The 15105-nt window shown below is 33.5% G+C and overlaps 1 protein-coding gene across 1 annotated transcript; it reads left to right on the forward strand.

The window, feature by feature from the left end:
• The first annotated feature begins 10998 nt into the window (after window positions 1–10998).
• Window positions 10999–12792, forward strand: LOC132549671 (kelch-like protein 24a). The gene is made up of 2 exons (XM_060213625.1): window positions 10999–11016; window positions 11391–12792. The coding sequence occupies exon 2, from the start codon at window positions 11424–11426 to the stop codon at window positions 12669–12671; it is 1248 nt and encodes a 415-aa protein (XP_060069608.1). The 5' UTR covers window positions 10999–11016; window positions 11391–11423; the 3' UTR covers window positions 12672–12792.
• Window positions 12793–15105: the final 2313 nt, after the last annotated feature.

Here is a 15105-nt window from a genome sequence, read left to right on the forward strand (position 1 = left end):
TTTCCTTTTTTAATTGTGTAAAGTTACATTTCAGAGGTCAAATGGAATTTTGTTTTTGTTTTCTCGTTCCTAAAGTTGAAGCACATAAAAATGCATGAAATAAATTAAATAAAGTAAACGTATTACTACGGAAATGCTGACAAACTCTGTACTTCACGGATGCATCATAAACTTTTCGAAGTGAACAAACATGAATTCATCCAACTTCTAAAACATTCGACCGTATCACTTCCCGAGTGGTGTCAATAAGTGCTGATGCATGACAACCGATTAAATCATAGAAGAAATGTCGAATGGTTACGAAATCAATCAATTTAAAAATCTATTTTTTTTTCGAAAATAGAAAGTAGTGTTGTTCACTTTTAAGTTCTTAGGTATGTTCACATGCTGATTTAGATTTGCAGGAACTATACAAGCCCAGCAACCGCGGACCATTAATTACTAAGCTCGCAATCTACCCTGGAAAATATTTTCTTCGTGAAGTCTCTTAAATGAAATGAGGAATACAAATAGAAGGGCTGACCTTTATTGTCTGTGGATATGGTAGTATGACAGCAGTTGGCAACGGACATATTTTTATTGACATGCACTATAGAATATGATCGTTTCCAACTGCGTTCAAACTACAATGTATTGTGTATGCAGTCAAAATGAATGTAATTCCTTAATGAAATGCGGATCAGTGAAAAAAAAATCCACAAGATGTGTGTTAGTCGCGTATGAGAAGCAGCCTATTCTTCTCACTGTCCATGTATTGCAAAACATTATCAGACTATATCATAAAAACGTTTACTAAAACAAAGTGGAGCTGCATGTTTATACCAGTTAGAAAATGTTAGCCAAACTACGTAGCTGAAATAATGATATCTTGAATGCAGCTCGAAATGATAACAACCACTGGCTTAAGTGTTTAAGAGGTTGTATATTTATGTATAATCCAACAAGTCTCGGTTTCCTTCGTTGGTCCGGTATCTGTAGCATCGAATGACAAATTGAAATAACGACCTTGTCGCATATTGTCATAAACTGACTCAGAATGAAGTGGATTTAACTAAACCGGCATTTCGAAATTGCAAAACCACTTCTGCAAACGGTTGCGCGATAAATGCAATGAAACGATCAATTTCCATAATATAATTCACCCGACTGTTGCCAAATGCTTGCAAAATGTAACTCATCGAACTGCGCCGATTTTATCAACTTTCGTAATTTCAATGAAATATGATATGTTTATTTACGAAAATAATTTTAAAGTCCTTACGCACATCTTATAGACGTAAAGAACACGAATGAATTTCAAGACATAAAAGTATTTAAAAATACGAGTATTGGTCCTGTAGCACCACAATAAAGGTTGTATTGCAATTACCTATTATTATCATAAAACCACATGCGGATTTTTATGTGATTTGATATTTTGGAATGTTTTACTTGTGTACAGACGATGTATTATCGCACCACACACAGGAACATCCCACGTAATAACCCATCCTAGATTTTTCTATCTTACCCGATCTGTCTAGAACCCTTACGTGCGTTTCGCGGATTTTTTTCCCCGCATCGGCGTATTCATCCGCGTGTAGGCGTATATATGTAGAAATCGGTAAAAATTACTATCTACTTTATATAATTTGGTATATTTTATATTAGTGTTGTCTGACGTTACTGTATTGGTAAATGTTATAAATGGTCTGAATAATTGCGTTGTCGATAGATATGACTTTTACATGGAATATTCATGTATGAACTGACATATCCAAGGAAAACACTCCATGCAAAGAAAATGCAAAACTAGCACAACGCAAGTTTGACAAAATTCCGATTTTTTTTATCAATATGAATGAATTATTTGATAATAAAGTTCAGAAGAAGCTCTGTCATTCTCTCGTGAATAAAAGATTCAAAAATAAAATCTGTCGAGAGTGATAATTTTACAGGGAAGGAATAGATTACAAAATTAGAATCCAGCACTGGGAAAATTTTAACAAAATGCACTTAAAAAATCAACCATGCTAGAATCACAAATTTTAACTGCACTTAAAAAATGAATGATCTAAACTTATTGACTTGTTCTGCATGCCAAGAAATAAAGTGTTAAACCTGCTGTCATATACCCCTAGTTAATTGCAGTTCTAGTAAAATTAAGTATTCCCATCTAAGAAAAAATTCCATTTGAGGAAATTACCCCTTTGCATATTGCATTCTTCATTAATTTATTATAAATATTGATTTCACCTATTCATGCGGCTGATAAACTACATTTCCTTTTTTGCTAGATTTCATTATCATGTCAGTTTCATATGTAATACTTTTTAATGCTTTGCGGTTAGTCTGATATTAGAGTTTGGCCTAGTTTCATTTCCATTGACGCAAGTACTCACACGACTGAGCGGGTGACCCCTGTTGATGACTATTGGTTGTTTGGTAACTGCCGAGGGCACTTGTCAGGGTAAATACGTCATCACTGTAAAATAGTCCAGTAGGTCACAAGGACACAAAGGTCACATATAAAGAGCAAATAGTGTTGAAATGTATGAACCGCATCGGTGTTATTACAAACTCGCACGAACTTTTGAAAGTTGATCAAGAGATTTCTTACATGACAAATTACGGGATTTACGAAAACTTCGCGAATGGAGGAATGCATGCAAATTTACAAAATATTAAGCAATATTACTATGTGTTCATGGGAAACCATTCAGAAATTTAAATGATATGTTTCCAGTTTTACTGAAATATGGCAAGACTTGTAAATTACACGCTGAAAATTAAAGGAACAGAGGTACTCGATATATCGAACATTCCTCCTCAACTAAGACATAAATCCATATCGAATTAAAACGATTTCGATATGCAGTAATAACACTAAAATGCAAATGTGTCTTTCGGTTAAATTGCGTATCTGCTATGTCTATTTGTGGCTTCTTGGTCAAATATCTTGATATCCGTAGTGAAACGCTGCACAACATTAAGAAAATTGGCAAACAGTCTAAGAGGTATCCTGTTTTCTAACAATTAAATATTTAAGTCGGCTGTTCATTATATCGATCATTCACATGAAAAGCCCCTTGCTAAATTAAGAAACATATTTTAATATATCTTTATGAATTCCTAGTATATAGCAAAATAATGTTTACTTTCTGTGGCTATCAAAATATTAGACGATAAGCCTGCAAACGATTTTCTTGGCCTATGTAATGTCTGTTAAATTTCGGACTCATTCATTGTGACCTTCCCTTCCAGTGACTTGGTCAGGGTATAACGATAATTGTGCCTCTGTTACAGGATCCATACACTATGTGTCTTATACCAAAAAACAACCCATGAATCCCGCCTTCTCTGAAATATATATATCTTATATTAAACCCACTCTCCCTTATTCAATAACAAATTGTAATTTTATTTATATTTGGAGGTAAATCAATCGTGGTTTAAATATAAATATGACGCAATCCTGAATCTTAAGTGACCTGTTATCGAAGTGTTATAGTTCATATCGCGTTATCTCTCAGGTGAGGAGCCTGTTCTCCGAATAGAGTAGATAACCACACCCTCAGACGCAGAAAGTACAAGAATACAATGACAGTAAAGGTGACTACAAGTAGTATGAACATTTCTCATTATTAGCATGATCTTCTTTATGATCTTTATTTTTCTGTGGTGTTATTTTCTCAGTTACAAAAGACGAGTGTTTGTCCTATACACAGATAGGAAGTGTAATGTGAAACAAACGTGCCTTGAATGCATTGTTCTTCCATTATTTACAGTGCGAGAATAACACAACGAAATAAAATATCTAATTTTCAAAAAATAATATTTAACTAATTTAGACCGTAGTTCAAAAAGTTCCCAGTAAAAGAGTTCTAGTGCGGTATTGATTAATTATTTTATATACAAAAACTGAGAGAGCATTTGGATTTGGAGATTACGTTTTCCTCTGAAACGCACTACAATGATAACTTTAACATATCAATAAGTAATATCAAAAGTTTTCTCAATAATGGCACAAAGTAAACGTGAGAAAAGTTGTTATTGGTTAATACAAGTTAAGTTTAACGATGAATCAATAAATTATTTAACAGCCTACTTTGGCACCTTGAATATGGATTGTGAAAATCTTTCAGCTGGTTTATTAAGTGATATAATTTGTTCATGTATGACGTAGGTAAATATACGTAAATGGTGACCCAGTGTTAATCTAGGACACACACCTCCTAGCCATCAGTAGCTTATCGACTAAGGAAGCTGGTTAATGATATACGGGACTTAGTGATGAATTCAGTTGAACTTAAAACCCTTTCTATATTTAATGGAACTAGTTAAAATAATATATAAGAAGCTGTTAACATAGTCCTTTGTTATTTTTGTATATAAATGTATACTTAACTTTTGCGATAGTTATGAAAGCATTAAAGAAAATTAAGGAAACATTTATTTTTACCTATTGATCCTTAGAGCAACTTATTATAAATCCTTCAAACCCCATATTGTATCAACCATAGTTGTATTGTTTCCGCTGTCTATATATTTATATCTGTATATAAATAGATGTTCCCCTTATGCTGCATCTAAACTATTTTACGTCACATGGTCATTGATTTTACTGGTGGACTACCAGTCTCAAAGAAATATCGTAATTGTAACATTAAAATTTGATTGTACATGTTTAACGTTACATTCTAGTCATAATTTTTTGCTCATTTTACTTCGCTTTCTGTCTGCGAAGGTTTCTGAAATGCACAAGTCACTCGATGATTGAAATGGACAATCTGGCGATATGGATAAGTACATGATATATCAATGTATTTTTGCATCAAATAATTCATGCAAAAAACAGATAGGGTTGTTCTAATCAACTATTTATAAAATCTTACGCCAATGAATATCATTTTATCACATAGTCGGTCTGTTACACAGTGATATGGACCTTGGTGTTACGTAATGTGTTGAAAACGGCACAACAAAACGGCTGCCTATGCATGACTCGTAAAAGTAAAAACGTCTCGTTTCAAAAATTCTCATATGAGAGGTAAGCTGATTAAAGACCATATATGTATCTAATCCATTGCACACTTCGAACATCAAATCTTATTTCTTTTAAATCATTACCCATAGATCGATATTACACAATTGATTTTAATAAGTACTATCATAATTTACATTGTTGTGTCGACAATAGGACTACCAACACACAATCAAGTGTCGTTTACAACTGACATTTTGCAATTTATATTACAAATAACAGATAAATTGAAAACATTTCGAAAAAATCACCACCAAAATAATCGACTATAAAACTAGATTATTATCATGTGTAATTCACTTAGCCGCTGCACATTGAAAGGTCGATACAAAGTTATAAGGTAATGTGATTCACTACTTGGGAGGAATTTAAGAGATTAGATATTAACATCCGGTTGGTAGACGATGTCTATTTTCATCACTGGTGCAATAATTTGTTCCCATCCTATTATATCAAGGTCAAACTCACCCATATTGTGTATCCTGTTCTGGGTATGTTTATTTGTTTAAATATAATTTGGTCTCTTATGAACATTTCAAGTTCACTTCACCTAACGCTGGTGTTGTGTTTTAACAGATTTTATTCATAACTTTCAGCAGGTGTATTGTACGATTGAAAGTCCTGATCCACAACGTTAAACGTAAGAAGGCCATACTACCAAGTAGGCGGAATATGACTGTGTATTGTGCAAGAACTGTAAGGCAAAAAAATGCAAAGACATAACAACTCTCACTGATAATAAAAATATCAATAGGGATCCTGCTATACTATACTATATAAAAACCAATGAATGCCAATATTGCTTTACTTAATACTCTAGGTAATTACTTGTAATTTACGACATTACCTCAAAGTGACTATTTCCTGTCGAGACAAAATGTACAAGTGAATATCACCTTTCAACTCAAATTTAGAATTAGATACTGTGGAGTCAAGTAATTAATTCAAAAGTATCTTATATCTGGTGCGTTCCTCTAGGACACGTCAGTGATGTTATTGGCGACTAAATAAAGGGAGTGTTGAAGATACAATTTTTGTCAAAATAAATAGCAAAAACCTGGCTAGCGGATGACCTTAACCAAAAGGTCAATATATTTTATAAATTGAAATATTGAATGATTTCAAAAGAACGCCAGGAACGTGTATATTTTCTGAAATACGCTATTAAAAGTAGACTTACTTGGACAATGCAAGATTTACGGGTGTCGTCGATGAAGTGGAAGACGCTGACTAATCAGTAACACCGGGTCTTAAACCCTTGTACTTTTCCCGGAGACTCCGTGTAAACATTTCGTTTGTTCATATATTACATAATTTCACTGAATTGGAGTTTTGAATTATAATTCTGTTCACATGTGAAATAAAGAATGTTGAAAAACGCGAGTTATTTAATACATCATTACATCATACAATTAGGATCCCCATGTTATATCTATTAAGAATCATTCATAAGTAGTAACACACGGATCAATATCGATCTATTACATAATTCAAATAGTCAAGAATAGAAGTGAAGGTTACTCAATATAGACTAAAATTCTAAGACAACGGCCCCTTACAATGAGACTTATACAATTGTACCTAAATCTTTTTCATAAAAAAATGCATGATGATTGATGAAGAAATCAATCATACTGTGCTCGATAGGAGACCTTGTTAAAGGCCGGTTTAGCTTTTTGTAGCTAAATACAATTTAGTAACAACATTTTGTAGTTCTCAATATAATTATGTATAAAGTTCGTATTTAACATCCTCTATGCTCCAAGGTTACAATCACTTTCTGTAAATGTACTTCCTAATAGTTTTTGCGTTCGCTACAGTAAAATATTATATGGGTGTGTAGTTGTAGTTGCTTTATCAAACACAAAACTGAACCATGAAATCCTTCACATATTAGTAGAACTTACTGCTAAGAGATGGAATTGAGAAAAAAAAATTAACACCGTCCGTTTTTTAAAGCAAAGTAACCACACTGTGGTATATTAGCCAGATTTAAAAGATTGTGTGTGACACATATTTAGTGATAAACACATGATTTTAATCAAAGGATGGAAATAATCAAGAAATATTCGTTGTCGGTATAAACATTGTCAATGATGGTTTGGAACAAAATCTATTCTGCAGCATAGCGTTAGGTAAAACATAAACACCTTAGTTTTTTTAAATTGTTTTGTTTTGGGTTTTTTTACCGTAAAGACATTCTAGAAGGTGTCCTTGGGGAAAGAATAATTCTTTTGATAACATAAATAGCAAAAAGTAGATGAAATTTTCGCAGTTTTGCATATGGCAAACACAAAATCCACATACATTTGTCACTTTACAATACTATTCAGGTAGCGCAAGGCTTACAAAACCTAACCTGAATGGCAGGGTCACCTTGTGGCAAAATTTACATATATACTCGATGAAATTTCACAACCAAAAAAAAAACAGGAAGATAAATCTGATATTTTTGTTTCTAACCGTGATTTATCATGCACCTTTTAGAGAAATTGTGTTGTATCATTGTCAAGGTTACTATTTAAAATTATTATTTTGTTGGGTTTGCATTTTTTGTGACAAGTTACGATTCGTGTTAATTTGATACTCGGATAAAGTGTATAGCTCTATCTTACACATATCTTAAAAACTGAATCAAGGCCCGTGTGAGGACTGTTCACTTTCACACGTTAAAGATCCCTCGGTGGCTTTACGAAAAAGAGAAGGCGTGATGACGCCGGCCCAGGGGTAGATAGTGTCAGATTATACAATTATTTTAAGGCATATTAAACCGACTTCAAAGTTACCCGAACATAAACCAAATCTAGGTAGGCCCCAAGTCCTCGTTTCAGCTTCTGGACGTGTTCAACGGCTAGAGTTAGGATAAGGCATTGTTAGGTCCTTCAGATGTCTCCTAACACTAGCAAAATTAAACGTTCACCGCTACAGACGGTTCCATCCCTCCACGGGGGGTGCAGATCGCCCCATCATGTCGCCAGAACGCTAACGTTCGTCTGTGAGACGATACCCGACAATAGGAGGAGCCGAGGAGACGGAAAACCTGTCAACCACCCAACGATTCAAAACTTCAACTTATGATATATAAATATTTTACATTGAATTATGTCCTAGTTCTGGTCAAACATGTGGTATTACAATCCGACGGCGATGCACAATAATTACCTCAGCTATTCATAACAGTCTTTAATACATGTACATAATGCGATGCAGGGATATCACGTTTAGCTATCACTTTTACTGCACTTTTGACGGAGTGATGAAAGAATATTATACAGTGAAAAGAATGTTCGATTAATTAATGATATAACTTTTTCAGTTATTATTTTTTTGTTTTATTTTGATTCGGTTTTTATCACTTTATCATACTTTTAAAACATACGTTTTTAAGATATACCACGAAAAATATTTTACTTGTTAGGAAAATTAAAAACTCTCTTAAAATTTTATCTTTAAATTCTGAAAGTAAAAGTTTAGTAACAATGAACTTATAACTATTTAAAAACATTTCCCACACGATGTCGAAAGACAGAAAACATATATAGCAACATTCAGTTCGTAACAATTTGAATCGTTTTTAATTGAAAAAAAAATATATAAAATCCACTACACGACAATATCAAAATTCAGAATAAAGATTTTATTTAACTAGTCCTGTTGTTGAATGTTGTCTTATCTGTAAAAACTTTATCGATAACATAGTGTTTTTCCTTTTTCACGGAGAGTCAATAAAGGAAATTAAAGACCAAAATTTATCCCGCAAAACATCTTCAGTATCAACCATATCCGGTGCGATAGTCCAATATCCGACATAGTGCCTGCAGGTCGACGTTGGAGTATAATTATTACTGTTTGAATGCCACTTTAGGACACTGGTGATGTTCTAAAAACATGCTAAAGATGTTGAGCACTTAACATGGACTTTGTTGATTTAGTCTTATATCATCACCATGAATGTAAATAAATGTTTTATTTCGAATATAACTTCCGGGTTGCCTCTCGGTCACAGTATTTATATTGCAACAAGCGATTCACGTTTAACATCATACAAAACACTTGATTAAAAATGAATGTAGGAAGGCCGATTTTTGTAACTTTCAATATATAATAATATCAAATAACGTCATTTATTATAAATAACCAACGGTCACGGGCTTTATCTTCAACAATCCATTGTCAAAAAAATTAGATTTATTTGCCAGGGTCTTTTATGATAAAACATTACTATGCAAATGTTTTGAAAATCCCCAGTAACCTTATTGTCACCCGTATCTCTGTCTCATCGAATGTCTGCGGTTAGTTGATTAAGTTATGATGACGTATTAACATCGCCAATGACGTAGGTAGGCTAGAGAGACCTTCACCTTCAGACAATTAACACGGATTTTTCTAACGTTAGTGACCTAAGAGGCATATTTAGCTAGCAATGTGTACATTTTTTCTATGATATTCAGTAGGTCAAAATGTCAATTGGGAGGGGTCGAAAGACCTATGTGCTCATTCGCACCACGATTTACTATTTATCTGTTTTTTTATACATATATTGATCATTTTGAGGATGAGTAATGTCCATTTAGCGTCATCAGACGGTAAACCATGGTTACAAACAGTGATGTATCCACGTCAAATCCGGCACGATTTAAATCACTACACAGACACGTTAATGATATACTATCTTTAAAGTATATTTTGATAACAGAGATAATTGCATCAATATATAACCAACTTGATAACTCGTACATTTATAAATGTTTTCCATTATCTTCATCACCTAAAAATTCTGAAAGTTATCGTTTATAAAATGCTATGGAACACACACATTATTTCATATAACTCTGTGTTTCTTTCATGGTAAGTTACAAAGTTTTTCTTTTATTTTTCTAATAGTCGAGCTGACTTTTTTAGAATCTCCTTAATGCTTGTTGACGGGTATACCAAGTACACATGACGTACTTTACTGTAAATATTAATTAAAAATATAGAAAATATCTCCCCTTCTCGTTGAATGTTTGGTCAATATCGCAAATATATCTACTAAACAGAAATCTTACGCTTGCACATTTGAGGTATAACGTTACATCTATAGGACAGCTTGCGGTATTGAATTATATGTTATTTTGCTATTTTTCAGCTGAACTACATGCATGTTTAATTTTGGTCTGTTGTAACACACGAGATTTTGAATCCATTTGCATACACATCTACATATATACAGGTACTGTGATAAATAATTGATCAGGCTCCATGATCTAATTTGAATTCTCAAATATTTGTATTTTTGGGGGCGAGTTCTCATGATGTTTATAAAAATTATAGTAATAATAACTAGAGTTTGCACGAGCTAATTAAAGATATTTATTTTAAACTACGCAGCGTTTAATCTGAGAACTCTATATATATGTGTGTTTATTTTCTTGTCATAGCGATTCTAACACATACACATACGAATCAACGTCATTCATTCACTACACATACATAGGAATAGTCACACAGAAAGAGTCCAATCTACGTCACGGCAGTGATATCTTTAAGTCTAAAAATCCGATAGGAAATACGTCGATAAAAGTATTTCACCACCAGCGAACAATATGACATACAGCAGTGTAAACAATACCCATAGTGTATACACCTACAGTAACATTAAATAGTTCACGCTGCTTCGCTTCTACACCCATAAGTAAAAGTAAGATTGCGTCGGGTTATTCATGTTACATTAAATATTTTCATGTGACCATGGAAGTGACGCGTCATTGAACTTAACCTGGCCAGGGGATCCCGGTGTCTACTTCTAAAATTAGCTAACAGTCATGGTTCGGGAAATTCCCCATGTATGTTAAATATAGATTTCGGGACAGTATATATGAGGTCGATAACGAGAAAAGTCTACCATACGAGCAACTAATTGTTAACTATCAACATTGTTAGGAACCATAATTCAAGAAAATCAGTGTTTTATAGAAAACAGCAGACAGATTGACAAATTACAAAACGAAAAGGTAGGTACTATACATTTAGCAGAAATGTTTGATACCACTGTAGCTTTTGATAAATATTCCACTTGTAATGGTCTTTTTCTTTAAAATCTATTTATATTTACCTGTGGAAAAATGGAATTTGTGAATGTGTATATATTGTTAATGGTATCCATATGTTTGTATGTATGTTTGTTTTATATATCTATTTCAATCGATTATTTTTATCTTTGCAAATGAACAGCTTAACGCCACTGAGAAACATAGAATGCATAGTATCCTATATTTTATCCGAAAATAAAGACACAAAATAATTGTGGTTATTCCTGGTTTTCTTGACACACCGTTTACATAATATTAGTGACAGAAATTAAATTTATGTATTGTCGTTTATACAGGAAACAGAAAGAGAAGACTCAATAAAAGTCTCCATGACTAACCAGAGACACACAGACCTTCCAGGTTATACAACGCCCCAGTGTACCACTGTAAACCAACATCCCGGAATGATGGAGCGACAGTACTCACACCCTGCTAACAGTTCTGACCCTACTCGGGTTTACAAAACCCTCGATGCCGAATCCAGTAAGGCTTTAGCAACATTCTTCAGAGAAGGATGTTTTACGGATCGAGGTTGCATTAATTCCAAAAATGTGGACAGATTTTTAGCCATTTCGAGATCGCTTCATCACAAACAACTTCAAACAGAATGTGAAATATTTATTAGAAACAATAAGTTATGCCGGCGATTAAGTCTGGAGCCAAGACGTCAGAACGAAGCTGCCCGCTACCAGTTACTATTTACCAAAAATGAAACAGACAGGAGCTCTCTTGGCATTCACTTGTATGATTGTAGAAGCAATTTTCAGAAGACATGCCGGTTGCCTGAACTATCAGGTGTCGGGTCAGGATTTGCTGTGTGTTCTTTACAAAACAATAACCACGACGCGCCTCACGTGTATCTGTCAGGAGGAGGGAAAAATTCAAGAGACGTGTATCATTGTGACATTGTGATGAACAAAATAAAGAAGTGTTCAAAACGTCTAGTGAAGGGTAGATCTCACCACTGTATGACATGTGTTCAGAACAAACTATATGTGTTAGGAGGACAGTGTAACCAAGAAGAAACGACTCGAACAGTGGAAGAGTTCGACCCAAAACGCCATTCATGGAAAATAGTTGGAAACCTGGAAATTGGCGTTCATAGTGCCACAACTGTAGCCCATGAAAATAATATCTACGTGCTCGGCGGAATATCAGACAATGGGAAAGAGACAGCGGTTGTTCAAATGTTTGAGCCAAACACAAAATCATGTAAAATTTTAGCAAGCCTTCCATTCGCTGTATCAAGGGCACAGGCTGTTGTTTTTCAGAAGAACATTTTTGTCGCATGCAGTGATGGACGTCTCATCTCGTATGATCCAAAATCCCAACACGAGATCTGTACAAACATGCCTGTTTGCTGTTCAAACTTTGCAATGTTTGCCGAGAAAGAAGGTATCTTCTTTGCTGGCGGAAAAACACGCAACGAAGACAATGCTCTGAAAACTGTGTACGTGTATTCTCCAGAAAACTGCACGTGGCACGTGACTGATAAGGACCTTTCTGTGTCTCTGTCTTTGTACGGTTCCTGTTCCGTAGAAATCCCTTCAGAATATGGATTTGTTCCGTTTGGATGAAATGTTTTTAAACAAAATATTTAGAAATCAAGTAAATTGTGCAATATTGGTAACAAAAAAGATCTTACAAATTACGTGTTTCATGCATAATAATATATAAAAGTTACTAGGTGCGAGGAATATGTGCAATATATCGCTTTATCTATAACATGTATACTATATATATATTGTATTGACGGATATATTTATGTAATAACTGTTAAAAGCAATGAACAATATTAAAAAATTGAAATTTTCGTCTGATGTTGTATTTTTATGAATTAACGACATACATGTATTTAGGCGTAAACGACGACAGGAACATCGATATTTCCAAGGTACATATGTATACACATTGCTTGGTTTCAATTCATAAAACTCTATTATAGAATTCTCTGTAATTTTGTACATTGGTAGCATGTGTTATCATAACGTTATGCATAGTCAAGCGAGATATCCGGACTACTTATTTGGTATATCTAAAGAGCAAAATCAAAGCTGAGCATTTAAAAGATGAAAATAATAATATTAATGATAATAATAATGATAATAATAAAACAAAACTAAGTAGTCAGGTAAATCGTAAAATATCTCATTCGTTGCTGTCATTTTTAGGGAGCAGAATGCTGTTTTTATTTGAAGATGGAAAAAAATATTTTAGAAAGAGCTTGAAACCATGACCAACTTTGAAAATGCGTTGCATCGAATTGATTTGAACATATCTATTGCTGAGAAAACAAGCAAACAGATTGGGCACAAGTTATTACAACGTTATTTTAACCCTCTCCACAAATTATATAAGACAAACATAATGGCAAAAAACAAGAAACTAGGAAACACGAAATATGTTTCCTACAAGTTTCGTTTTAAAATGGTCTCCTTATTCCTAGAGGTAAAAATCTACCTCACTTATTATATAAAAATAAATCAAAATCTATTGTTGCATTTGATGAACAAATATATATTTCTAAATATCCCCGCGTTAAGGTCTACGGGAAAGTTATGGTTTCCACAAAGAAGGATATCGGGAGTATAATCTATATTGGCATACAGTGTATTTAGACTTTGAAATAGTATTCGCCTCTGCTGACCAAATCTTGCACAAGAACAAAGGCTAATATATAAAAAGATGACTGATCAGACTACTGTTAATGTTAAAATATTTTAACACAAAGCCTTAAAATACATACATTCATTATTCTGTAAACAAATTCCAAAACAGTATTTCTTGTCTTAGATTCAAACCTCATTTCTAAGTACTAGTTCTGGTTGTGCGATATTGCACCACCGGAAGTTTTCACGGGTTGTTGACCTACATTCACTCTTTGAATATTCATGAGGTATGGCCATGAGTAAGCGTTGTCAAGCCAATGAATTATTTTGTGGTGGTGTTACATCTCACTCCTACAGGATTGCGTCAGTAATGTGAAATACAGCTACATATGATATATATATATATATACAAGTGATTTAACTGGAGCGTGCAAGGGTTTTGCCCTTGTCGATAAACGTATTTAACAAAGTACAACAGACATATGGACACTTATGAAAATTGTAAAAAAAAAGCCTTCTCAATTCGTTTTAGTCAAAACGCGGAAGTTTTGAAATATCATTTAATGAAGAAAGAAGAAGTATAATTGAAATATAATCAAGATATCTAGAATATTTTATTTGACAAGGAAATTAATTTCAAAAATATCTTTTCTCATTAAGGATAAAATAGTGCCTTATGTGATAAGAACTCATTCTGTCTGAGATAATGGGTTCATTGCCAATTTAATAAACTGACTATGTACTGTCAAAATTTAGCTAAACCACAGTAAAACGATGTCCAATTCCAAATCACACAAAAACAAATGTTGAACATTTAATTGTTTCTTCCCTTTCAATTATTATATATCGAAATAAAAATTAAAAAACCCGTTTTACTTTATGTTTTTCAATATAGTTTTATATTTTACCATATTAAAACGATTTTAAAAAATCCATTTATCTTTTTATCCGCCGTTCCCATTTTTATTTTGTTGGAATTAATGTCTGGTCCATAAAATTTTATGGAAACAATATCTCATGGCCTTAAAATAGGTGTGTCCCTACTAATAACCGAATGTTATCACTTGACCTGGGACTAACGCGTGATCTTTGTATTCTTGTGACATGTTTATACGCCGTTTACACGTGGAAATCCCAAGAAACTTGTCCTATTTTTAGATATCATGATGATCTCATATAATTTCCGTAGATTCCAGGATTTACTTTTTGTAAGATTCCACATTACCCACAGAGTGAGATACCTGCTACGTAATTTGCATATAAAAAAGTGGTTTGGGTTTTCTAGATTTACATTTCATTCTCATTTGTGGGGCACGTCTGATAACAAGCGTGGAAAAGAAAGAAAGAAAAAAAGCTGCTCCATGACTATTTAAATGGATATGTCGGTATACGCCCGAGTCCT

This window comes from Ylistrum balloti, unplaced genomic scaffold, assembly GCF_031769215.1.
Source record: "Ylistrum balloti isolate Yb309-2 unplaced genomic scaffold, AGI_CSIRO_Ybal_v1 Utg369620, whole genome shotgun sequence".
Classification (NCBI taxonomy): Eukaryota; Metazoa; Mollusca; class Bivalvia; order Pectinida; family Pectinidae; genus Ylistrum; species Ylistrum balloti.